The sequence below is a fragment of the Brugia malayi genome, assembly GCF_000002995.4.
Source record: "Brugia malayi strain FR3 genome assembly, contig: Bm_v4_Chr1_scaffold_001, whole genome shotgun sequence".
In the NCBI taxonomy this organism is placed as follows: domain Eukaryota; kingdom Metazoa; phylum Nematoda; class Chromadorea; order Rhabditida; family Onchocercidae; genus Brugia; species Brugia malayi.
In genome coordinates, this window is record NW_025062475.1 from 6,749,909 (window position 1) to 6,777,164 (window position 27,256).

A 27,256-nucleotide genomic window follows, 5' to 3' on the forward strand; every position below is an offset into this window, starting at 1 on the left:
GATTGAGACGCATTTTTTTTAAAATTATTTTTGTTTCCATTGAAATCGAAATGAATATGTGGGATAGTCTTTTTCAGAGTTCACATCTCGTGCTCTTAATATTTCCCTTAAAAGAAAATAAAAGTTATTACCACTTTCTTCTTTCATTTATAAGACTAGAAAATGAAAAAAAAAAAAGGATGTTCTTTGAAAAACTTAAAACAAGAAAGTGAAATCTTCATAAAAAGTAAATGATCACAAATACAGAAATGGTGTGAGTATCTCGTAAATGTCCGTAGTCAATTTATTGGTCAGTGTAGTACTGAAATACCTATTTTAGAATGATATTAAAACTAATACTGTTAGTGTGGATGCTGTGCTGCTGCTTATGGTACCAGACAATCCGATCGCAGCAAGTAAATGTGACAATATTCACAGAATCGAAGTGTAAATACTGTACAAAGTTGTTGCGTGAACAAATCTGGCCATTCTACGTGAAACGACCTGGCATAATGAATATACAGGTGAAGTTGAAATCAAACTTCTTTAATTTACAAAAAGTCATTTCAAAAACATTTGTTTTGCTCATATTCTGGCTTAATAATCAGGTAAGACACTGTCAGAAAACAAAATATTTTCATGCAGAGTCTACCTGCCATTTTGGAGTTCAAATAAGTTTCTTCCAGATAATACCATTTGGCAAAGGTTATTGTGATCATTTTTCAAATCAAACATTTTATTGCCATTGTCAACATGAACAAGACGAATGTGATCTGAATAGGTTGCAAAATTGCGCCATCGCTGTTAGTTTGCTCGTTTTTTTTTTTTTTTTTACCTTTATTATTAAAATGGAGGAATGAAATGAGTGGAAGAAAAAGAGAAATTAAGAAATTGTCATACGACTGAATGGATAAACATAAACATTAAACAAAAAATAGTGATAATAATAATGCTATTCAGCGGTAAAATGTGAGGGAATGCTGAAGAGATTTTTCATTTAAGGCTAATTAAGATGAATTTCTGCAAACCTTGACTGAGTGATCGTTTTACATTAATAATTTTAATTGTTATTTATATGCTTAATCAGCAGTTTGTAATCTTGAATGTAAAATAAGTAATACTAACAATGTTGAAAGATTGTGAAAATTCAGTATTAATAGTTTTTAGTTCTTCCCTCGACGCTACTTAGGCCTGGTAACATGTGTTCAAGGCTTGCCCAATATTTATGAAGCATTTTCGCGATGTTTGACGGGCCTTACTGAATATACTCGATATCGATTAATTGAATGTGCCACAACACAAACTGGAGAAGTCTTGAATTACTACTCCATGCTAAATACCCATCAAGCAGGTTAAATGCAGTTCCATGCTAAATACAATTGATAATTGTCAGTTATCTCCTAAGAAAAAAAAAGTTCCAACGCTCAATAGGAATTTGTAAACAGTCAAGGAAAACAAATGTGTGAAAAAAACTGCAATTATACAAATTTATAGCTGTATCATTTATAGGAATTAAATTATGGCCAGCAATGTTTGTGAACGGTGAATATTTCGAGCGCAATTATCCTTGCGAAATTGAAATATGCAGGCACACAACATGGTGCTAGCAATAAATCAACAAAAGCATGTTTATCAAAAAATCTGGATGTCAAGTCGTTTCATGCTGCACCAATAAAATATTGCCTTTAAAAGTTAAGGGAACAACTTGAATTACTAATATTCTGTTATCTTTAAGTTATTAAAACAAAATTTATTTCTGTCTAGAATAAGTGTTATCTTTTTAGGTGCTTTTCTTTGATATCGTTCATTTTCTTTTTCACTAATTTCAAAATTTTTCTATAGCGGTAAATGATTCCAATTAGCAATGTCAACTTTATAAATTCCTATAAGTGCTAGGTGCCAGAATGCCTTTTCTCAGTAGGTAAAGTGTCACATAGGTATTCTTACCGCTTAATCATAAAATCTCCAAACAGAAATGTGATTCATCTCTAAGAGAATTTTTCAATGAAGTTGAATATCCGTTATGTTTATATCATTTTGAAAACTTGATGTTGTCTCATCGAATTTGTAAATAATGCAAACAAAACTCTAAGATTTAAGTGATGTCCATCAATTATATTCTTGGAAGATGGAATGTCTGGAAATGAGTACGATTTTTCCAAAATGCTTCATTCCTGTCTAATCTCTGATCGATTATTAAATTCCTAAAGACTTTTTGTGATTATGGATGTGTTAGGAAATAAACAGTACTCAGATTTTTTTAATTAAAAAATGCTCAGAAATGATTGGAACTGATTTGGAAATGACTTCATTACTTTGAAAAAAATTCAGAAATGGAACATTTTCGTCTTCAAGTTGAATCGAATTTGAAAGAAATCATCTGCAATGATTGAATTTCATATTCTGGGAAATTAATCAACATTTAGTCGATTATCAATTGTTTCGACGACACGAATATAGCGCTGTTTTTCTATATCGTTTGTTGTATGATATCATGTTGTCAAGTTTCTGTTTTGTTTGTTGGATTAAGTGAAGTGGAAGAATTATATACTTCAAGTGGTAAATATCAATTACCCCAGTAATTTAAATATTATGAAACATTAAAAAGAAGAAAAAAACGAACTGTTGGGACAAACAGTATTTATATGACATTTATGAATTAAAATTTAAGGTACTTTAATGCTGGTATCAAAATTAAATTTACAGCAGCTTATTCAATTAGCAGACAAAAAACAGTCAGAATTATACGTTTCTTCTTAAATCATAGGAAATATCATCAACTAACTCAGTAGGAGGTCAATTTTTAGAAGAAGCAGGTGTAGTTCATACCATACATCTGCCATCTAATAAACGATCTAAGATCACCACCGATTTTATCAACCATCTCTCTCTCAATGAAAAGGTTCTCAAGAACATTACCAAAAATTTTGTAATAAAATTGATTAAATATTACTGTATTTTCCATCTGATCCAGAATAGCTATGGAAGAAACTGGTCACTCTCTATTTGCTCTCTTGTTTTCTAACGGTATAAACACAATTGTTGGATTTAAACAAGTTAAACTAAAATTCGAATTTGAAACACAGTTTTATTGATTTTTTTAAAACCATTTTTATTGATTCTGTAACACAGTATAATCTGCAAATTTCATTTTGAGCTTTGAATTTCGATCGCTTCATCTTATTTCACAATTAGTTTTATTAGTTGGTATCTACATTCATGCCATGCTAATTGAAAATTAAACAAAATTTTAATTTTTGAAATACACTTTGTTGCTATTATTACTTCTTAAATGAAAAACATAAATTAAATGAAATTAAAACAAAACAAAAAATATATAAAAGCCATTTTACTCGCTTTACCTTAAACAGATTGATTTGAAAATGAAATAGTTATCCATGCATAAACTCCCATGATCACCACTAAAAAAATGTCGTTCTCCTCCGAATTTTTCTCATGAATGACTGCACAACCTTTCATTATTCAAATTCTAAAATATGAAATTTTTGAAGTGCGAAAATTGCAATAATCAAATTACATCTCTTTTCACATTCTACTGTCTTTTATCAAGTATTTACTGAAAATTCAGTTGTTTCATTATTGCCTTTCTATTTTATTCTGCATCATTTGCCACTATCAACAAATGTAAATTCACAAACAGTTTAAGCTATACTTATACTCACAACAAAGTTCAAAGGTTACTGTACTATTTTTCTCTTCCTTTCCCCAGCCCAACTGAAGCACTGTGTTTGTTCAGTTAAAAAATCTATATTGTTTGCATTTATTCCCACTTATCAATTACTGTTAATTTCACTGCAGCTATCTTCCTTCTTACCAGTTTGATTTATTAATTTCATTTCAAAATTTCTATAAATTGAATATGAATTTAACCTAACCTGTACAGATCATAACTCATTAGTTATTAGAAAAAGATATCTGTCTGAGAAAATGGTAAGGATTGCATTTTATCGCTGATATGCACAGACATATGCATGTGAGCTCAATTTTACTGTAGAGCGTATATTTTCAAGAAATTCTGGTAAAAAGTACTTCAAATTTTGGTAGCCAACCATCCATAGCTTCTGGGATTTTTATTGATTGCTTAGAAATCTACTGTCTTTCATTCCTACTTATTCCACATTGTTATAATTTCTTCAGCTTCAAAAACTAAAGCATTTGATTCTGTAAATGAATTAGTTCTTATTTGAAAGCAGTACTGAGAAAGTGGAACAGGTGATGTGATGGTGACGGCTGTTCACTATTCAATTGTTAAAATTTTATTCAAAGTCATATTTTATTAAATTTTGTTTGACTTTACCTTCAAAACTGATTGATGAACCTTTTTGCTAAAATTCTTTTCTTCTTAGTTGTTACATATTAATTTCAGTAAGAAATAGAAAAATTGAAACGGTAAATAATAATTTTAACGTTTGTTCCAATACTTCATACTACTATCGCAGCAGTGTAATTCATTTTTTGTTGCTAAAAGATCTAAATTATAGTTTCTAATTTATAAATTTGGCAGTAAGCAGCAAAATTTTATGTTTTCCGCAGCGATGGATGACTGAGTTGTACTGCGTTGCTTTGTTACATTTATTTCTTCAAAAAATTATTTTCCATTGTTAACAAGTAAGGAACAATCTTTTCTAGAAAAGTAAAAAGTAAGTAGCATTCAGTAATATGCTATCAGACTGTTCCCATTATACTCATTTCAGATCAAAACACAAGTAGGACATGAGAAGTATTATAATAATCAATCTTATTTCACTATTTTCTGAATTCATCTTTCATCTGTAATTTTCATGGTCATCAGTAGAATTCTTGATTGAAATTTGCTATAAAGATATTTTTGTAAATTAATATTATAATAATTCGTAAAAATTTGCTTACCAGAAAATCAAAAGGATGGACAGCTCGAACGACAATCAAGTTTTCTACTTTACCTTCTCATCGACATGATCGCATAGTTCTTCCCCATTGTTTCAAGTTATTTTATGCTACCAGAAATTAAACCATCAATGGTATGCTTTGATTACTAACAAGCAAGTAATCAATATCACACCGATAAACAATACGATAAAAGAGACACGAGACGGAGAAAGAAAGCAAATATTTCAATTCGTTTGCTTTGGTGTTATGATAGCATCGATGATCAGTCGATCGGTTCAAAAAGAAAAGCGAATGATCATTTCTCGAACAAACAGCATACTTTATGCGTGAGGCAAAAAGAAAAACACTGCGAGAAATGTCTTTTTATCGAGAGTCATTGCCTTTTTCTTCTTACCACTCAAAACTGTTTTTTTGTCCAACTGGAAATTGACATAGCTAAAAAGAAAGAAATATTTGTTTGATGAATTTATTGATTGATTAATTAATTAATTAAGCAATTAATGAATTGTCTCAAATCATTTTACTATTATATCATATTGCCATTTCTAGGCATTATAATGTATCAATCAAAGAATCAAGCATTTTCTGTTACAAATACTGAAATATGAGCAAATCTGTTGCTATTGTGCTTTCAAATCATTTCAACTTCTTCTCACTTCGTATAACTCCGAAATGTCCCTCCCTCTCTTTCTCTCAAACCGAATGAGGACAATTGAATTAAACGATTTTACAATTACATTGTTTTTTTTTCTTATATAAATTTGTAATTTCAGATCATAGACAATTACGATATTAAAGTTACCTCTTCGTTTTATACCATCTCATTGATTATTATTCTGTCTAGATTCAGGCAAAAACGAATTTTGGAATCAATTAATCAGTTGGTATTTAAATATACTCTTTATTGATCTTTGCATCCAAATCACTTTCCACATGTTCATCATCAATTTCCTACCTTTTCTGCCAATTGTCCCAGTTTTAATAAGTTCGTTTCAGACAAATGTAAGGCTTCCGAGGTTGAGGCAGAAACTTCAGAAGTGCTCCTATTAAAAATCTTTATTGCTTAATAATTGAAGATATGTAATGGACAATGTCATTAATAGCATAAATGTGCAATGATGAATCAGCTACAACTGTGTGACGTGACTGTATGGTGACAATGGTGACGTGGAAGCATAGATGAAAGTGTCGCACATAGGACTAATAGATATGATTTAATGAGATGATATCTGATACTGTTTGCCCAGTGGAAATAGTACGACATACAGTGGCTACAGCAGAGGTGATAGCCATCACTGCAGCGAGTGGACAGTTATTTCTGTCAGACCTTTCCTTCCTTTCTTATCCTTTGTTTTCAGTGAGCCTAAATTCTTTATTACCTCTCTCTCACTTAGTATAATCAATAGACTGCTGATTCATTAGAATTTCTCCTTAATTAGTTATTCCTTCTGAATTCTACCTCAAAAGTAATCATACATCTCATTACTGATGTTCCGCTTTCAGGATATAACGTATTAATTTACGAACTTTCTGCTCATTTTTGAGAAGAAGTTTCTTATTTTATTCTAATGTAAATTGCTGATCTTGTTTACACATTAAACATTTCAATATAATATGTGTAACATGTTCATACTTACATTTAGCCCAAGTGGATATGCGTTTATCAGATCGTTTCAAAGTTTGAAGACTTGCGACGAAATTTGAAGAATAATCAAAATAAACGTTGTATCAATCGCTAAAAAATTATTGTTAAACCGTGCTTCTCATTCGGATGATTTAAATATTTCAGTTTATGTAAAAGAATTCTTTTTATCCTTCCTATAGTTTCATAGATTCTGAGGCGAATGATTTCTTAAACATCCTGGTCTTTATTATTAAAATCATTGGGAATGAAAAGCATGAAAGAGTTTTCTGGCTCAAGCAAATTTGAACTTTAAAAAGTACGAATTAAACAAATTAAAACTGCAAAATTAAAATTTTTAGCCCTCATATTTTCATATTATTATTCTTACTGAGAATTTTTCCTAAGTTTCTACATTTAGCAAAAAAATTTGAAAAAAAGGGAAGTGTTGAAGAAACTTGATTAGAACATCGCTTTTGAGATTTCCACAGACTTATTCAACAACTAGATAAGTTTATCGAACAAATATCAACTAAACTAACAAATATTTAGCTCGGCATTTCATTTGGGAAGAGAAAAGTTATATTTCTCAAGTTTTTTGAAAAGAGACTAAAATAATTCTTCAAACATACCGGTTTTTTTTTAAAAGAGAAGATGTGCTCTGAGAAGTGATATCAACCCACTTTATTGATTATACCATTTTTCTTTTTCAGTTTGATTGTTTTTGTTGATGAGTTTAAACTACACCAATTCTATACTGTCCACATCAATAGATTTACCATTATTTTCGTCTACATTATGATTTACATTTTGCTGCAGCTGCGTGCATGCCATATATCACGATGGATTCACGCCAACAAACTCAAAGTTCTACCACGTGTGTGGTTATACTTTTTTTTTGACGCTGACTTGAGACGTTAGTAGTATGCGGGGAAATTTAATAAGCATATAGTTACGATGAGATGAATCCCGATTCAGGTTAAGTAAAAATGATAAGCGCAAGGTCTTTTCAAGTTTCACTTTCCAGCTTAAGTATACATTCTTTCATTCAAATTTGCTAAATCCATAGGAACTAATCAACGTGTCAACAATAACCCACCTTTTATATCTACTACAAATATTTTGTGGATATGTAGCAATAAGTGATTTTTTTATTACATGAAATTGACATAGATATAGAAAACATTCGACAAATAAATTATCTGATAGCAATAAGTTTTTTATTGGTGAAACTGATTATCATTTCTACAGATGGCCATGACCAGATAAAATGATATGACAGAGGTCCGGTCATTCTAACGACAGAAGTTGGTGACGTGTGTTCTATCAGTTGAATTAACGATTACTTCATTATTTTGTTTTGCTCCATAATCTCTTTTTTTTTTTTTTTTTTTGTTATTAATTTAGTACTTTACTTTTCAAGACTTTTTTTACTTTTCGATAAAAGAAGAAACAACCATTTGAATTTCAATCTTTGCCCATGCATCTAATTTTGCACTTTGACAAAAACTTTACGCTTGGATCCAAAATCTCGTTATTCACAATTCTAAATTATGAGACTTTGAGTGAAAATTTACCATCTCTTTCCTTTCCATTCTTCCTGAATTTATCCCTCTAAATATTCCTATCTTTTTCCTTGTCCTTCTAGTGGTTAATTGATTTGATCGATTCGGATAAAATTGATGAGAATCATGCAGATAATTTGAAACAGTTCGCTTTGTCCTTGAAAATTTCATACATTTGTTGAGATGACACGTAACCAATAGCCATAAGATTGATGATATTTTATTGGCTGCTCATTTGATTGTCTGCTTTCCTTTAATTTTTAAATCTTTTATCAGTCATTTTTCCATTCTTTCCATTCATTCATTTATGAAAATTTAAATCCATAAACTATCATTTTACTGTTATTTGTATTTGATCAGCTTGGTTATTAAAGTTCATACATCTCAAAAACAGACGTGTTAACAAACTTTCTAGAGTATTACTTATTTATTTGCATTTGATTAGTTATTCAATACAAGCAGTCTTAAATAGTTTTGGTTAAATGGTTAGTTAATTCAGTTATTTATTTAGTAAAAAACCACTTGACAAAAGCAATGATCCGTTAGTATACTGCTGAAATTTCTTCAAATTCTTTCAATCGTTATAAGAGAGAGATTTTATGAGTTGCTTTTATATTTGAACAATTTTTCAAGTAATGTCAGTATAATTGTAATCATTCGATGATGTCATCAAATTCCCGATTGTTGTCCTTTCCAAATAGCACTGCAGAAATGGCCAGTTCTCCACTTAATAGTATTTTTTTGGTGACAAGAAGTAAAATTAGCTAACTTTATCTATTTCACACGGGACTTCAACTTTTGAAGTTGAGCGAATTAGTTTTATTGAAAATTAGTTTTGCTTTCTGAAGTTACATCCATTCTTTTGATTATAATTTCTAACGGGATGAATAATTATTGGCTATTATCAGAATAAATGAAATTGTTTGTGTGTTTATAAATAGCAAATTCTGAAAGACTCAAAAACTTGAACGAATTTGTTTCCTATCAAAGAAAGAAACTTTGAATAATGTAAAAAGTACTGATGGGAGTTTGTTGTCATCCTCTAACCTTTTGTATACATCTCTTCATGTCCAAATTCTTCTGCAGATTTCAAGGTCATTGGAATACAAGAAGATCGGAGGGAAGGTGGCTAGATTGTGTACAGTGAAATATCGAAAAGCTAACAAAAGTTATTGGGTCCAGCAATTTTTGCTACGTAATGTTTTGTTCTCGAAAAATCTGACTTTTTTGAGAAGTTTAGAAAGAATTTTTTCAAAGAAAAATTTCAATTATTTTAACTGACAATAAAATAGAAGCACTGCAAAGGGAAACGAAAGCTATAATCGTTTGCATATACATACACATAAATAAACCTAATGCATTGAAACCATTTGACAAGCACACAAATTCACATTCATTGTTTCCAATTTTGTAAAGCACACTTTAAAGGCAAATAGTGCAACTATCATAACTAATCTTTTATCATTAACAATGTTTTTTTTTTTTTTTCAGGACCTCAGATAAATATATCCTTCAGGCGCAAAAAAGAATATCGGAGGGTGGTGCAAAATCCCAAGCAAATTTCTCTCTTTTTATCAGATTGATTTATTAAGTCTTTAATACTTTGCAGTAGCTAACTCGGAATGCTTTCTATCGAACATTCTTCTTCGATTATTTCTTCCTCTGAATAGTTAGAAGGTGACTGTTAGAAAGTTAAAAAGAAATTGTGATCAGTATTAACTTTGATAACAATAAAAACTAATATTTCAATACTAACATAAGCCACTTACAACTCAATCCAATCAGTATCTTTGAGTAGAAGTGTGATCACAATCAGTTGATCATACATGTCCAATGTCTATCACGTGATTATCCATACTTCTCTTGATAGGAAAGAAGAAAAGATAAGAAGGTAGCATATCAGATGATTAGTTGACCTATAGAACATTTCATACCAACAAACCATATTTGAGAAAATGAAAGTAATAAAAACGATGAATACTAGTGTTAATGGGAGAAGAGCAACAGAAAAAAATGGAAAAGGGCTCATTGATCTGTCATACATTTCTACAGAGCAGTTTTCAGTCTCGACGCATCTGCTTCTATTAATTTCTTTCTATTTTCAACGTTGAATACCATATTTTCCCGCACTTCTACTACTATTGCACATACATTGCATGTTCATTGTCTGCTGAACTTTAAAATATCTGAGAATGCTGGCGAAAGCACAAATTTTTGAAGAATTTCAAAGTTTTTGAAAAGGTTATTTTAATACAGAAAAGCCATTTTATTGTTTCTGTATTATACACAATGAATGCATGGTATGCTATAAAAAAAATTGCTATCATTTAGAGTTTTATTGATTTTGATTTCATTCATTTCTTTACTTTTCTGTTCTGAATTGCTCTAATTTTTAAAAATTAAAATTGTGTTTATCCATCATTAGTAGTTGTCCAGTCGATTAGCATAGAATTTATTGATTATCTTAAGGGAGAAAAATTTATTGACCCTTATCTTTTTAAGGCTGCTAAATCTCATTATGACACTGAAAGCTAATTATGATTCTAGACAGTATTAGCTAACTATGTTTCCGCATGGTATTTATCACCTCACGAATTTTCCGGGGTATTCAAGATATCATTTCTGTTTGATGGTTTTTATATGAAATTGTATGAAATCATAAACAACGATTTACTATTTAATGTGCTACAAAAACACCAGCTCTATCCCTACTACCAAATGGTTCTATCGTAAATCAACGCGGATTGTGATTGTACTTCTGCACTTGGTATGTCTGATGGAAACACGTAACAGTCTACTACCATTAACATATTATGCTATTTCAAACTTACAAACAGCTTTGGGAACCGAACATTTCGATCATAACTATCGGATGATTGATAGTTAGAAGAGGAATTGAACCCTTTTCCAATGTCATTATCTAAATGTCGTGCATATATATTGTGAAAGTTTATTACGGAATAATATTAAATGTCAAATCCGGTTGCTAATACTGATAGAATTATAATGAATCCGATTCAATAGCATATTGAAATGTGACACCAGAATTATATCGACTCTTTTCCATTCAACCACACTGTTACATAATTTTTTTGTGGTCAATAACACTAGTAGCGTTGCATTAACTGCGATATGTCTCTACGACATTCTCATTTTATTAAAATATCAATTTCTGTTCAGATTATTTTCTTATTGGTTTATACTTTTCTTTCAAAAAAATGCTTAAAAAGGAAAATGTAAAAATAGTGTAAAGAAGAAATATACGATTCACAAAAATATTAAATCCAAATAATTAAATTCTATGACAAATTGAATGTTGCTTATTACAGTATGTTTTATATTTAAATTAAATTGCTAACTTCTCTGCCTTTTTATTTGATCTTTGCCTTTTATGTTTGAATAAAATCAAATTTCGTGTCATTTTTAAGGAGAGGATAGTGATAACAAAAAGAAAAGAGACTGGTAATCAAATTACTCAAAGAAAAATCAATAAAAAACTTCAACATACGCTGTAAGTGAAACACAGTACTGTAAAAGAATTTACTAACAGATTATTAAAGATTTTTTTTGAAAAAAAAATCTTATAATGATTGAAAAAAGTAATAAAAGTTATGAAATGAGTGATTAGAGCATTTGTGAATAAGAAAGGCCGAGCAGAAACTTCGATTGACTAATCTTTTTCCTGAAATTTCTCAACTATCAGTAATCTTAGCGAAAGAAAAAATTTGCAAACAATAAAATTTTCATTTTTTGAATTCGCCTGTTGAATACAAATTTTCATTATTTCATATCTTCAAAACATTTACAAAGAAAGTTTTCAAAATCTGTTTATTTGCATTTATTAAATTCTTTAAATTTCAAAATGGAATGTGTCATTCAATTGAAAAAATGAATATAATAGATTAAATCTGCAATCATTTTGTAAAACCCCTAAACAACAATGAACAACTAACAATGCATTACAAGGAATCTAAAGAAAATTGTAACTTTACCGGTGATTTAAACAAATAACTTTTCATTTTAATGTCATTTTAATAGTAGCATTAATTCCCTTTTAATAATAATAATATTAATTTAATTTGTCATTCAGTAGTAATATTAAACTATTGATAAGGAAATTTATTGTCTACTACTATAGTTTTATAGTTTCCAATATTTCTTTTATGCAATTGAGCATCACAAAGTTTCAATTTGTTCTGTTGATGTATTCAATCATCATGCCGCCATATTTGCAGTGTATTCGAAATGATAAGAATTTGATAGAAGCAATAGAAAAGAATAAGTGATCACTGTCAAGAAAAGATTATTCATTAAAATAAGTCAGGTAACTTTTCCTTAATAATTTGTTTATTCATTATCGAATCTAACGAGTAATTAGATTAAAGGATGAAAGAAAGGTAAATTAAGAGAGAAATTTTTTTGTGAAATGTGTACTATTCTTTACTAAACAACCAAACTAAGCAGTTCACTCTTCTACGAATTCAGTGTCAATTGCCCTTTTTATTGATTATAACTTCATTGGGATTATTAAATGAAAATGTCAATTGTAATTAATATCACATGTTTGAATCCATACTTGATTCCAGTGGGAACTATCCTCGGATAAGTTTGCAATAGTTTTGAATGTAACTTTAAAAAGAGCACAAATAAGCTTTTGCTCTTCGTTTAAAGCATTGTTTTTTCGATTTTACCAAAAATATATTGGACTTAAGTTACATTCCTTAACAAAAAATGTCTATGACCAATCTAAAAGTTTTAACTACCTAACTTCAACTAAATCATCAACTTGTAATTTCATATTTAAGTTTTCAAATTCTTTTCATTCACAGAATTTGCAGGCAAAGTATTAACAAACCAATTGTATGGCTATGAAATATGAAGAAAGAGGCAGTCCATTCTGGGAGGCTGATTGCTACCTGCAGAAAGCACAGGTAAGTGGTACCCGTGCACTCTCATCCGTTCACGTTCAATATAAAGTAAACAAATCCTCTCTCTCTCTCCCCCTCTCTCTCTCATCCACTTCCTCCTATTATTCATTCTATTGTGATATGAATGAATCTGCAATGCATATTGTATCGCTTGAAACTGTCCATTTTCCACCGAAATTTGAAAAATTAGAGGAAACGATTAGCTGTTATTGTGCATTGACGAATACAAAAGGAAGAGAAAAAGGGAGAGAAAGGGAGAGGAGGAGGAGAGGGAGAGACGGAGGTGTAAAATGAGTGACAATGCACAGAAATGAACAAACTCTGCCAGCGTCGCTCTCAGCGCTGATCCACTCTAAATTCTCTGTACGTGTTTACGTCTGTGAATCTGTATACGTGTACGTGTGCATGTGTATACGTGTATATATGTGTATAGGTTTTGTAGTCAAGTGCAGAAGCAATCATATTTGCATAATTATTTAATCAATTTCCATCCATATCATTGTGATGAATTTACCATTTCGTTTCCTACAAGTTCCGGAGCCGACGAGAGGTCTCACATAATCAAATAATAAAGGGTTAGTAGATCTATCTGCTGAGTGATACGGTCACATAACGATTTGACTATGAAATGGCACAATCTAATCTGAACTTAGCTACAGAATCGGATCCTCTTCTTTAAATTTCCTGAATGTCATGGTTGAGCTCCAGAAAACCCTCTTAGCATATTGGTGATCAACGGATCTGAAGATCCTTTAATTAATCATACTGATCACAATTATAAATTATGGGTTATGTAAGAGAAGAATATTATCACTTAATTTCAAATGCTTTAAAATTTAAAACCGTCTAAATTAACCAGTCTGAGAAATTTGGCTGATTGTTTTTGTAATTGAAAACTGTTTTTGATACATTTTCTGGCTTCTAACGGTTTGCAAGGAAATTTTTTTAAACGAAATGTTTGTTAACTTTACAGTAATAAATCATTTCAAAAACTAATATAATTAAGCCAACTATTAATTTCCTTTTTTCATTTATTCAAAGATGGCAATAAATTTGAAATAGAGTTTGACCTCACTTTTTTTCACTGTTCATTCTGCTCATAAGATCAAATCATTACATAAACTGATTACCACACGCTGCGGTATCTCGACATTAGTTAGGGATAACTTATTCGGGGATAATCGAACTCCTTGACATTATCTTGGAAAATATATTTGAAAATATTTCTCTTAATGCAATTGAATCTCTGAGGAAACTATATTCTCATCAATATTAATTAGACAATTTTCCTAGCCAATGAGAAACTTAAGTTCATGATTTGTTTTCTAAATTTTCAAGTTGATATTGGAAATTTTGTCATCAACAGCTAAAGGCATCAGCTAAAAAATTTACTATCGTTTTTCCTTCATTTGCAAAAAGCAATAATTAATATAACCAAACAAGTTAATTTAATTTAGGATTTTCTTTCCGCATGAAGCGCTCTTGACCTGATCTGATTTCATCATCGTAGTCCACAAATCATCATGAATACATAATATCATTTATAATAATTTCCACTTAGTTAAATGCCGTTTCTCATGAAAGTGTCAACCATACACACAGTACCGCCTTATGATCACAAACTTAATGATATGTTTGTTTAATGCCTAAGCATTGGCATATGACTTCGCAAGACTCTCTTAGTATTATTTGCGCCACTCTCTTCCATTTCAATTCCAACTGACAAGTAATTCTTGGTCGTGCAGTCGTCTGTCTAAATCTGCATGTTATCGAAAGCAGTTGCAGTAGCTGCATGTCAAATAAATGAACTGCATGTCTTTTACATGCAAATAAGCTTTTTGTTGTTCACTGTCTAAAATATCCTTATATTTCTCTTCTCTTCTCTTCTATTTCTTTCCTTCTCCTTCTTATTAACATCTAACAAAATATTCTCTCAACTGTTGCTAGTGAAAAAGGAAATTGCCATCTCTTACTGAACATTCTTCACTCTTATTTGCATATTTCACGGTGTAACGTTGACATTTCTATTTGCCTGAGAAAAAGGTCATACAGAATTAGTTGAAGTAATCCTTTGAACCTTTTTCATTTTCTACAATATTCATGTTATAGGCTTTGTTCGCTTTTACATATTCACAAATTTCACATTGAAGTTATGAGACATCAAGAAAAACATTTTTCTGAAAGAGTGATTAATCAATTTAAATTAAATTTTAGTTTTGTTCATCCAATATCTATTTAGAAATTTCAAGATTGACATTCTCACTTAATTTAATTTAAAAAAAAAAAGTCCAGTTTCTTATTTTTAAACAATAGAATCTTTGAAATAAACTGATAACGATTTATTCTTTCCTTTTCGTCATCTGGTGACATCATTTCTTTCGTTCTTAAGCTGTAGCAATTCAAATTAAAAATCAATTTATTTTCAGGATGCCATATCACGAAGTCTTCACGAACTTGCTTCAGTAACCATTAAAAGTGACGACGGACAGAATAAATTTCTGAGACGGTTTGGTTTTCTTTTTTTAAAATCAGATTCATTGGAACAAATATGTTTAAATAGTTTCAACTATAGAAAAGCTTTTTAAAAGAATTCGTGTCGCACAAAATGCTGCAGGAGTAAATTCGGGATTGCTTCTGAAGCAGACGTTGGAATCATAGAAGGTAGTCTTGTCTGCTTAGCAAATACTACGGTACCAACAAGAAAATAGATTAAGTCAAGAAGTAACTTGGTTGCCATTTGTCAGTCATTTTTCTTTATGCTTTTAAGAGATTTTATTTAATTTACGCTCTTCTCCTCCATTTCGTGTATTACTTCCTATCTATCATCTATTTGCCTCGTTGCTGACTTAAAAAATACTTTCAGACTTCAAGAAATTTGATTAGGATTTGTAAAACTCTTACGCCAAAGATTTTTCATATTAAAGGCTTTCGAATTCTTGATGCATGTGAAATTAATCGAATTTTTGTTAATTTATGTTATTTATGTTATTTAGAACAAGTTAAAATTTTAAGTGATTGATTTTCCCAAGGAAACAGTTCTATTTTTCTAAAAAAATTATCCAATGTCTGGAAAATTTGAAAGCTTTTCTAAGCATATTGCTCCCAATTTGGATATTCTATTTGAATCTAAAAATAATTAAAACTCATAGAAAACTTTATATTGTGTACTTGAATATGCAATCAATTTCTTACTTTCTATAAGCTGTCTCTCATTCTTCCACAGTGATTATTGTGGTACTCATTGAAGAGACCCAAATTGATTCTCGTTTGGTTGGGAATGTACGGGTGAACGAGCAAGCGGGACAAGAGGAAGGAGGAGAGAAACTCATTTCATATTAAGGTTACAAAACCAGAATATTTGTTAATCACAAAAAATCACGTTAATGCTAACTGAGGTCAGGCGGAAATGTACTGCGCTTTATTAATCAAATATTAGCTATGAGTAATCAGTTCTACACTTTGTTTTTCAAATATGAGTAATCAGTTCTATATTTTGTTTACAGTTACTTCTACTACTTCAAACCAACGTCTGATACGAAATACATACTGTGAAATACTGTGAAATAATGACTAGAAATTGTAAATATGTAATAAAAGAACCAATAGATCTAATTTCGAAGATACTTCCGCCATTTGCAGCACGTAATTGAATTATGGGAACTTCTAAATTTCTCCAACAAAAAAAAAAAATGAAATTCCCTTCCAAAAGCAGAATTGAAGCGTGATAACGAGAAATATTTCTAGCTCCATTAAAAAATCCAGTTGAAAAGTTGATGATATTTTCTTATGTCCGTGTGTGCAGTCAATTCTTTTCACGTGTATGACGTATGTGTTTGTAGACAGCGTCAGTCATCATCAGATATTCATTCATCTTCTACTTACCGAAAGAATTCTTTTCCTTCTGCATTTGTATCTCAACATGACATAAGAAAATTTCCACAGTCATTCTCATCAGATGATGACCAATCGGGTAAGTCAGTATTTTCGAAAGTTAATACTTTTGAAATAAATTCAATTTGTAAGGAAAAACTTTTCGAGTTTTCATAAGATAATGGAATATAAAGAACATGAAGTGTTGCAAGTTGTTAGCTATTTCGTGAGTTGAGAAGGGGTTACAGTGCTTATTTATTTGTAAATTGGTGTAATACCCTTGTAATGTTTAATATATTAACGACTCGAATTCAAATTTAAAGCTGAATTGAAGTTTAAAATCTTTTAGAATTTCTAACAAAAAGATCCTAAAAGAAAACTTTAATTGATTTCAGAGTAAAAGGTAAGCAAGTGTCCTGAAAAATTGGAAGAGAAAATTCCAGAAAAGATTTCATAAGAAAAAAGGGAAAAAACCTGGAATTTTCGATGAAAAATAAACATTGCAGCAAATGCAGAATATTACATGTCATCACGTCGTAAGCGTTTTACACTTCATCAGCGACGTAATTTAACTGGTAGAATTTCTGGAGAGCGTACATCGAAATCAACCTCAGCTTTAAATAAAGTGCACAGGTCAGAATCTACAACAAATAGCAGTGATAACGGCAGCATCATCATCGAACGAAGAAAGCGATCGGTGAGTATTGTATTGTGACACTAAGATGAGTAATCGGAAGTGAAATAGTCAGAAAGGCACAATACTTGCAGCGGTGACAATTCACGAAATAAGGCCTAATTTCATTCTCCCACTATTCTGAATGTTCAATAAATGTCGACGTATTTTCCTTTTTTCAATGCGCAAAGTTTGTTCATACACTGATGCGATTTTTTGCTTAGCCTTACGTTCACACTAGTAATGGATGGCATAACATTCCTTGACAGACTACAGACTTTATGAAGTAATCGTTGATGAAATAGTGAATTATATTATATGGTTATTACTAGCATTGAGTTTGCAGCAGAAATGTGCGAAATTTCTAAGAATTTGTAGAACTGGAGCAATTTTACAGACTCAGTTGACGACAAGGAGGAAGAGAGGTCAATCGACAGCTGCATGCAGTGCAATAACGCCAGCGGAAGCAGCGTTTCTTTCATTGAAGCGAAATTATGTTAATTCCAGTTTGATTACTCGGTCGATAGCAGAAACTTGCTGCAAATCAACTTCGACACAGCTATTGGCATCTAACGAACCTGTTGACACTATACAGAAATTTAAAGGTTCCTTACTGCTGCGAATGTTTCTTCTACCTTTCTTCTAGGAGAATTATTTTGATGATACATACTATTAAATATTTGTTGTCAATCGATGATATGATATCAGAGCGTTATGTATCTTTTGAGGCTTAGAAATATTACCACTTTTCCTCTTGTGAGCCTATGAATTTATATTAATAGAAATATTCATTACCTAATGGTTACTAAATAAGATTCAAGACGACATAATAGAAAGAGGTAGATAATATATTAATTGTAATAATTAATATGAAATCCAAGGACCAGCAGCTCGAAAAGCTCGTCGTCGTACACTTAGATATAAATTGAATTCATTCACCAATAATGAACTGGAAACGAAAGGAGGATCACAAACAAGGTACGTGCAGCAGTACTACAAATTGAAAATTAGCATGCAGTAATTTTAGATCCTCTTAATTTAGATTCTAGTTATTCTTCTAATTGATCTTATCCAGATTGAATAATACACAGTCGGGAAAAGCTACGTTTGTTCGACGTTCGATATCTGTCCGGGAGTTGAACGGAACGATGATCGATTTTACTAATCAAGATTCTGTTACCAGGTTATTTTCTTATAATTCACGTGCAAATTTTAGCTCTCACTTCTTCATTCTCAATTTTTACGACTTTATGATGGCTTTCATCTTAATAAAATGCGGTTATACTAACATTAACATAAGTTCTAAGCGGCCATGTAATCGTTGTTGAATTTTGACTAATTTTGTTTTTGTTAGCTTTAAGTAACTTATAATATCTTAGCAAACAAATTAATACATAGCATTTGTTCACTGTTCAATGAATAGAGAAGAAGTTTTGAAATAATTCACTAATTCTAACTTGTTGATTCTTCCTATTTTACCTCTTTTGCGCTCCATTGAAAATGTGGCGGAGAATTTCACAATTGGATATTTATAATTTATCTCAGCACGAATTTAGACATGAAGTATTTCTGGTTTTCCACATTCTCTCCTCCGTTCCCTTCATTCAAAATTAGTCACAATTATTCATTCTGACATATTTTATTTTGATAGCAGTAATCAGCAGATAATTTCTAAAAAGATTTTATTATATCACAGCAACCTGCTATGGCATAATAAATTTCGCAAAAAATTTTTCGTTCTTTGCTACAGAAACTGATTTTGGAGAAATCTGAAAGAGTTAATTTTTGCTTTAATCCATCCTATTTTTCTTTTTCAGTTTCGAAAGTAAAGGAACCAATTTAAATTCTATTTCAATTCTGTTTTCATTACTTTCTTCAAAACATTTATTAATTTGAATGCTTATGGTTAATATAAGTTTATTTTTCTCAGGTGGACATCACAAATTCTTGCCGAAATAGACTCATTACCATCCAGTAGTTTTGATTTAACCGCACAATCAATTCCGCTCTCATCACCTTTTATCAGCACTGCCACTTCTATCACTACTGATATTATTACTACTGGTACTACTGATGTTGATATCATATGTGCTGGCGAACCAGAATGCGGTACTTTAAAAGTAAATATTTCAACTATTTCATGATTATTGCATTCTCTAAAAATAATTTGAAAAGTTGCTAAAATTATTTTCATACAAATTATAATTGATAATTAAAGTTATCACTTTGTTATTATTGAAAGAAACCCTTTTATGAAAAAGAAGAGGAATGAGTTCTTTTTTTTTTTTTTTATTAAATTTTACTCACTTTCATGTATTTGAAATTGCAATTTCAGCCAAATATTCAGTGTCCATCAGAGAATAACTCAGATATTTCATTCGAAATGAGTATAATCGATTCAACATTATCAGCGCAGTCTCATAATAACAAACCACAAACTTGTCATCGCACGCAGAAAGTCGAGTTGAAACCTAGTCGTTTTATAAAATTTCGGAAGACAAATTCCTGGAAAAAAGTATCGTCTTCCTAGTTTTATCAGTGATTTATGGAGCAAATTTTTTTTCATAAGGTTTTCAAATAGAAGTAAAGTGAAAAAATTCTTATAGTTCGAATTGTATCTCACCACGATTTAGCTCTAAAAGGTCGGCTCAGAGATGAATGTTCAGGCTGAAATTTCAGTTTATCAATCAATCTTATTATCCTATTTTGCTTCACATTGTAAGATTTAATTTGCCTGTTATTTCTCACTTTGCTTCAAAAATCTTCATGATCCTTTTAGTATGTAAAAGTGGAAAGAGCAGAAAACATAACTGGATTAGAAAATGACATAAAGTTGAAAATAGACGATTTCGAAAGCTATGATTTTTGGTCTAAAACATAGGCACTTATAAAGGGAAAATTTCCTTGTCCACAGATTTATATGAAGTTTTAGAATGATGAGAATTTTAGGCAGTTACCTGATTCATTTATTTACTTTACTGTATCTTAATTGCGTATAACCAAACATATGAACAATATGTCGCCCTTCCTGTTCGTACCTCCTTTTTCACTCGTTTAATAGCGTCTCCTACCAAGTGTATGTTAAATTTTAAAGGATGAAATGGGATGGAAAATAAATTTAAGACAGAAACTGGGTGATGAAAATATCACAATAATTTGAGGTTACGTCATTTTTATGTCTAAAGTGAAAGCTATTCTTTCAGGCTATCACCACATTAGGATGCAATGAACTCTATGACCATAACGTCGTGAGTACAACCACTTTTCAGGATATCTGGCGTCAGTCAGCGGACATTCCTGAAGCTTCCTGTACAGCACATATAGCACTAACAGCGCAACCATCGAGTCGTCGCAAGCAGTCAGCACATGCAGTTGTTATCAGCGCACCGGAAAATCCGGAAAGATCAGAGAAGCTCCATTTTTTATCATCAAAATTCAGCAGCAATAATAACGAAAATTTGCAAAGTCATGCCAGTCTTAAAAGTGGAAGTGTTTATGAATCGTCACCTTTATGGCGTTTCTTGTCACGTAAAAAATATCAGTCTTTCAAAAAATATCTAAAATGGTATCAGAAGGGTATTCCAACGATCAGCATTGTTTCTGATATCGAAGTTTCGTTATCTGGCATGGAAAATTCACCAGTAATCACAAATGACAAAAATCATCTTCCTGAATGTAACTTACAACCAAAGTGGAGAAATGATGAAGTCGAATCAAATGGTGTCTTACCGGTATCCAGAACTAATTTAGCTTTAGCTCTGGATGTAAAACCATATCAACGCTTCCTACGAATGTCTAATTCGGCTCAGGGAAAACTGCTTGATTATACAATTTTAAACGATGTGCAGTGGAGAAGCAGTATTTATGACGCTAATGTGAAAGTAGGTTTTTTTGGTTTTATGTGTTGCCATAGGCTCTTTCATTTTAAAAATCCCCTGTTGTGACAAATGACAATTAATGAGTTATCTTAGGATAAGGTAGCACTAGGGTTGAGATGACAGGTAAGACTAACTTGTCACAATTGCAACACCCGAATAATCAAAGAGAATTTAGATTGAACTTGTATTCAGTAACTCGAAAATTTTTTACTATCACACTATTGTATTCTTATCAGTTGTTTCTTCTTTTTAAGACAAATTTCTTCTGCAAATAATATTTGGTCCATATGATTGATATTGATTTTTGTTTCATTATTCGTTTTTGTTCTCCATTTTTTAGTTAAAATTTGAAATTTAGATTAATAATGATGCAAGTATCGGTAGCCGTACATGTTTCTCGATGGAAAGTATCGATTTGACAAAAGAGAGTGGAACAAAACAAAAGACAAAAGAGAGTACTGACGACAGATTGAAATTCTTGGGTGAAGCAAAGCGGATTGAACTATTTGATGAAGCACCATCTCCGGTTGCCATTTGGAAACAAAGGGTTAGTTATGTGTGTGTGTGTATGTGTGGCGTCTTGTTCTCAAATATGATCGTATTTTATCTTTGACACTTGGAGATAGAATAAGAAAAGATGAGCAAGCTTATTTCCATTCTTCCAACAACAAGACTTTTATTACCATAACTAATCATTGATGCTTATTAAAATGAAGTAAACTTGCATTCCTATCATTTAGTTTTCACAAATATTTTCAAACGATCTTTCAACAGCATCTACTCTTTTCCCTTTTGTAATAGCAGTTTCTGCTTCATTTTTCATATCCGTAAAAAGCCAGCTTCTATTCCTTGGATTATTTTATTCAGTAATAAGCGAAATATTATTTATTGGTATGAAAATGATTCTAACTTATTGCTTCCTTTTCGACCTTACAGTCATGAATTTGTCATGATGGCTTGAATTTAAATTTATTTTATTTTAATTTCTGAACTACACTCTATGGTAACTTAAGACAAAAATTTTCACGTACCATTCATTATTGATTTAAAAATGTGCAGTAAGTGCAGCTTTTTTCTTGAATAAAGAATTATGTTGAAATAGTAGAGGGAGAAGAGAGTTAGGAAGGAAGAAAGAGTGTTAGGTGACAGTCAGGGGTCATTCGATGAAAGGTGAGCAATTAAAAAAATTCATGGGTTTAATTATGCATTATGCAATGTTTGAATATTCGTTGGAAAATATTCAAAATTTGTTCGAAATTTGAAAATCAAAGAGTTCGAAAAAATGGAAGAGATGAAAATAACTGATTGATGTGAGAAGGATAAATTTCTTCATTTCCTATTCGATATCAGAATGATGCGAGTTAAAATCTAACATAGCTAGGTCGTGGCGCTTCCGGATTGCGCATTCCGCAATATTTGTATCAATAATTAAGTGTGAAAATGATTAGTCGAGAGTGCTGACCGCATATGAGCAACAATTCTTGATCTTTTTTCGAACTTGGCTTTTATCGATGAGCAATTTTATGAGCATAAGCAGTCAGGTTTTCAATTTATTAGTGGAAGGTCAGTATTGTATTTTGTTATTTGCTATAACAGATTCTCTCCAAATATGTTTGGAGTGATAAGCTCGAAAGGTTTTTGTTGCTGGACAATTTCTAGTCTCCCATTAACTTAGGCTATCTAGTGCTTTTGTTGAGGAAGTTAAAGGTCATCACTGCTATAATGACCATTCTCTATACTACCTGTCACCATGCAACAACTTCACATTTATTTTTCTTTACTCTTCTAATTTGTAAAATATTATTTAATTTGTACTAAAATCTTTTTCTATTGTCCCTTACTGTCCTTGACTATTTTTAACAGATAGTAATAAACTGAGGAAGTGATGCAGTACAAAGATATGGCGGTGAAAAATGTCCTAATAACATAGGGAACGGAAAAGATCATTGTAAAATGGATTGTTTTCTCTTAAACATCAAGAGAATTTGCTTTTCTTATCAGTTTTACTTATCGATTCATAGATTGTGTGACAGGTAGAAATAATAGAAATCATTATAAGTCTCTTTTGGTAGGCAAAACTAAAATGTTTGTCCATTGAACTAAACTAATTAATGGAATTATTAAAAAGGTCTTATTGCAAAGTAATTAACTGCAAGTTAAAATTTCATATCGGTAGAAAATGTTTAAACAAAAAAAAAAAAAAAAGCTAACATTAGGAGTAAAACTTGACTTTACTCGCTTGAGAAAACTAATTTTATAACAAAGGTGTTTTAAATTCTTAAGTTTTGTAATGGAATGGAAAGAACTTAGGCATACGAAGAAGAAAGACCTAATTAATTATGAAGGAAAATGTTAAATATGATAGGATAATTGAAACACACAGTAGGATATGATAGTATAACTTTTATTATCGTTAAGAAAAGGAAGGGGGAGAGAAAGGGAGACCAATAATTTTGATCTCTGCAGAAATGGGACAGTTTAAATTTCAACAATGATAAATTATTTCTGATATTTCATTAATCTTACCCAATTACCCAATTCGAATCATTTCTTCCTATTTTTATTACTGAAATAGTCGTTGATATGCTGTGTTACTGTTACGTATTACACTCATATTTGCAATTGACAACAGCTTAATGTTGCTGCATTTTAATTAATTCACTTGTTACCATACTAACTCTCATAACTATTTGTTAGCAATGGTCATAGCATAATAGCATTGTCCACTTTTATACACGAATAATAAGTAATAGCTTAGTGAAAGTATATGTTTGTTAAGTTATATGCCTAATGAATTTCATGGACTTTTCAAAGAACGAGAAAGAGTTTTGCTGAGAAATTAGTCTATGCTGCTATTTCAGGTTACAACATCTGTTTCTATTTTATTATGTGCCCATCTTAATGTTTATTTCCAATAGGAGATTTGTTCATTTCACTTTAAAATTCTTACACATTCAAAAATTTTAAGCGATTCATAGTCAAATAATGAGACAGCTGTTTATTAACGCCGTCGGGTGGATTCGATTTCCAAACTTATAGCTTAAGATTAACAAAAATTTTTCCGTCTGCATTTGGTTAAAGTATGTCGTTGCTTCTTATCATTATTTGTTAATAATTTCAGTACGTACTATTTTTTGATTCTAAGTGGTGGCTTGAAACTACAATGTGGAATTTCATAAAGTTATATTTAGGAATAGAATTACAATTTAAAATAAAGTGAAATTAGTATTTAGAAAGGACAAGTCTGCTGTGTGATCTTTATTAATTGCTAGACTTACACTATCGATGTTTATTTCTGGCTTAATAGTTTCGAGGTGTATACATATTCTGCAAACAAACTTGTCCCCAATGCTCCACAAATTTATCAAAAAAGTCTCTTTTGTATTACTAAACTATCTAATAAACCAAAAATGCTATATAGCTATTCCGTATATATTAGCTTTTCAAATTTTTATCAATGACTTCTTTCAATTAAATCGTTCGTTTTTTTACATTAACAAGAACTTTAATTGCAGAAATGATATTAGCTTTCGAAATAAGACTAGATATATTTGCTGTAAAAAATGACAGATACATCACAATTAATCTTTCCTCTTACTAATTGTTCGTTTCTACTCTATCAACTTATACTACTTGTTGAAGCTTCTTGATCCTTTCTAGTTATTTAAAATGATTATTTTAATTTCATCACAGATAAGAATTAATTGTGTAGAAAACAAGACAGGACTTTTGTTGCAAATGGTAAGACAGTTCCATGTAAAGCAGTAGACTTCTGTCTCTTTAAGTGCAAAGGAAAGGAAGAATTCTGCAAACTGTGTTCATTACAAGCTAATCATGCTTATCGAGATTATGAAGTCTATCTGGAGCAGTTCCAAAGCAAGCAAAACTCTAAGTTTCTCGTTCCACCGTTCCTTCAATCTCTCATTGTTTCGCTATAAATTTTCTGCTCTTTTTCTTCATCAATATCTTTATGGATATGGATTCAGATCTTCCAGTCATTTTCTCACTCTTTCATGCATGTACATATATGTACATAAACTTTTCTAAGCTAATACTGTAGAAAGCTGTGTAAAGGTCACTGTCATAAATTTATGATCATCGATGACATCATGGCCATTTTTTGGTATTTTTCTGATGGTTATTTTGTTGTCTGTTGTAGTGGAAGAAGGTTTAGAAGTTGCTGTTTTTTCAATTTTTTTATTTCTGTTATTTGAAGTTTGGGCTTTTTGTTTGACACTGTTTTTTTTTTTTTTTTTTTTTTTGGTTGTTTTTAATGGTAATTAAATGTCATTTTGACATGTAGAGTTGTCACAGCCACTCAATTTCAGCAGGAAAAACTTATGCCAATTATGTCATAGCTTCTCTTCTATGCTATCCTTTTTTTTTTTCTCAATACATTACACATGAATTTTTTCACCTCATTAATTCCAGGTCGAACTACTTTCAGAATACTTCTCCAGATAGTATTAAATTTCTTAAGGTTTCTTAAAGCTTTCAAAATACTCGATCTTACTACGACACTTTTCTCGAATTCTCTAGTTAATTCTGTTCAATGCTATTTTCTTTCCTTATCAGTGCTGCCTTACTCTCTCTTCCTTAGTGCAATAAAGTGAATTTTACTGAAAGGTGAATCATAAGATTTCATCATCAGATTATTATCAAGGTTCTCGAGAATTCATTTCCATCCCTGTAATTATTTCTAATTTGCTCCGAGCTTTTTCGGGATTAAACATCAATGAACTTTATCCCAGCTTAAGGTCTAATGTAACATATTCTAAAAGTTTAAGAGCAGATGAATTAATCTCGATGTTTTTTAATATGTATTTTTTATTTTTTCTTACGACAATTATCGGTCTGTATTATCCCTTTGCGTACTTTTATGAAGTTTGTGCAAAATGCATTACTAAAGATGACTTTAGACGACCGACTGCAACATAATCTGTTTTGAAATGTGAATGTTACTATGATTTCAAGAAAGAAAGTTGGAGTAATGAGTCATTATTGTGTTCTTTCACAGAGTGACAAATCTTTGTTTTCTTTAACAGTCCTTTAATTCAGACGTTGTTAAATTTACCATTCCATTAAGAGTATAATGAAGCATTTTATTAGCTTGCTACAGTTAGAATTAATTAAGCTATGATGTAATTTGCATATCGCTCCATTCCACTTCTCAAAAGTGACCTTGACTATTTTGCTGTAGTTTATTTATGCAGTCAGCATATGTTCAATTTAATTATTTGTGCTATTTGTAATTTTCATAAAGAGAGAGACTCTTCCTATCAAATGGACGCTAAGACATGACGTCTCTCCTCTCCAACTAAAGTTAGCAGTTGCTGCTATCATAAGGTGTTGTTGCTTAACAGCAGGCAAGGACCTCCTTTCCACCTCCCCTGTATTGTTTGTCACATGTTTATCATGTTACTATTACCACTAGACCATTCATGTCATGAATCGACGGCCAATTTTAATTTTGTTAGCAATTAATCTATATCAGATACACTGCTTCTATACACTACTTTCCATCACGTATAACATTCGTTTCTGAGAGCTTCAGGAATATATGAGGAAGGCATTTATATTCCAACGTTTCTTTCAGTTCAGATGAAATTCTTCCTCGATCTCAGAACATCTTTACTTAGAGTATTAAATCAGTGTAAAAAATGAGGAAGCAAATAATTTTTTTGTATTTATAGGCCACTTCTAAATAACTGATTGTTATTAAATTTTTCCTGTTATCGTTAATTTTACCATTTTTTTTTCCAATTTTCTCAAACCCTCTTCTCAAGAAAAGATCGAAAAAAAGAAGGCAAAAATGACTCACATCAAAATGATTTTTTTTTTTTTTTTTTTTG

The 27,256-nt window shown here is 30.9% G+C and overlaps 2 protein-coding genes across 3 annotated transcripts in view; both read left to right on the plus strand.

Annotated features, from left to right (window-relative positions):
• Positions 1 to 320: 320 nt before the first annotated feature.
• Bm5281 (Uncharacterized protein) lies at positions 321 to 1,586 on the plus strand (the record flags this gene model as incomplete). The annotated part of the gene is made up of 4 exons (XM_001900691.2): positions 321 to 503; positions 666 to 782; positions 1,147 to 1,330; positions 1,489 to 1,586. 4 exons carry the CDS (start codon positions 321 to 323, stop codon positions 1,584 to 1,586), a joined length of 582 nt encoding a protein of 193 aa, XP_001900726.2.
• An 11,331-nt stretch (positions 1,587 to 12,917) lies between these two features.
• The window catches only part of Bm4122 (Uncharacterized protein), a gene marked incomplete at both ends in the record, with an annotated part of 37,193 nt that continues 22,854 nt past the window's right edge, over positions 12,918 to 27,256 (plus strand). For both annotated transcript variants that reach the window (XM_043076817.1, XM_043076818.1), the window contains 11 exons: positions 12,918 to 12,986; positions 15,410 to 15,489; positions 16,823 to 16,953; positions 17,360 to 17,550; positions 17,924 to 18,131; positions 18,408 to 18,504; positions 18,602 to 18,709; positions 19,457 to 19,646; positions 19,862 to 20,041; positions 20,796 to 21,407; positions 21,763 to 21,951. In XM_043076817.1, the coding sequence (XP_042932751.1) occupies positions 12,918 to 12,986; positions 15,410 to 15,489; positions 16,823 to 16,953; positions 17,360 to 17,550; positions 17,924 to 18,131; positions 18,408 to 18,504; positions 18,602 to 18,709; positions 19,457 to 19,646; positions 19,862 to 20,041; positions 20,796 to 21,407; positions 21,763 to 21,951 (2,055 nt within the window). The remainder of the gene's footprint in view (positions 12,987 to 15,409; positions 15,490 to 16,822; positions 16,954 to 17,359; positions 17,551 to 17,923; positions 18,132 to 18,407; positions 18,505 to 18,601; positions 18,710 to 19,456; positions 19,647 to 19,861; positions 20,042 to 20,795; positions 21,408 to 21,762; positions 21,952 to 27,256) is intronic.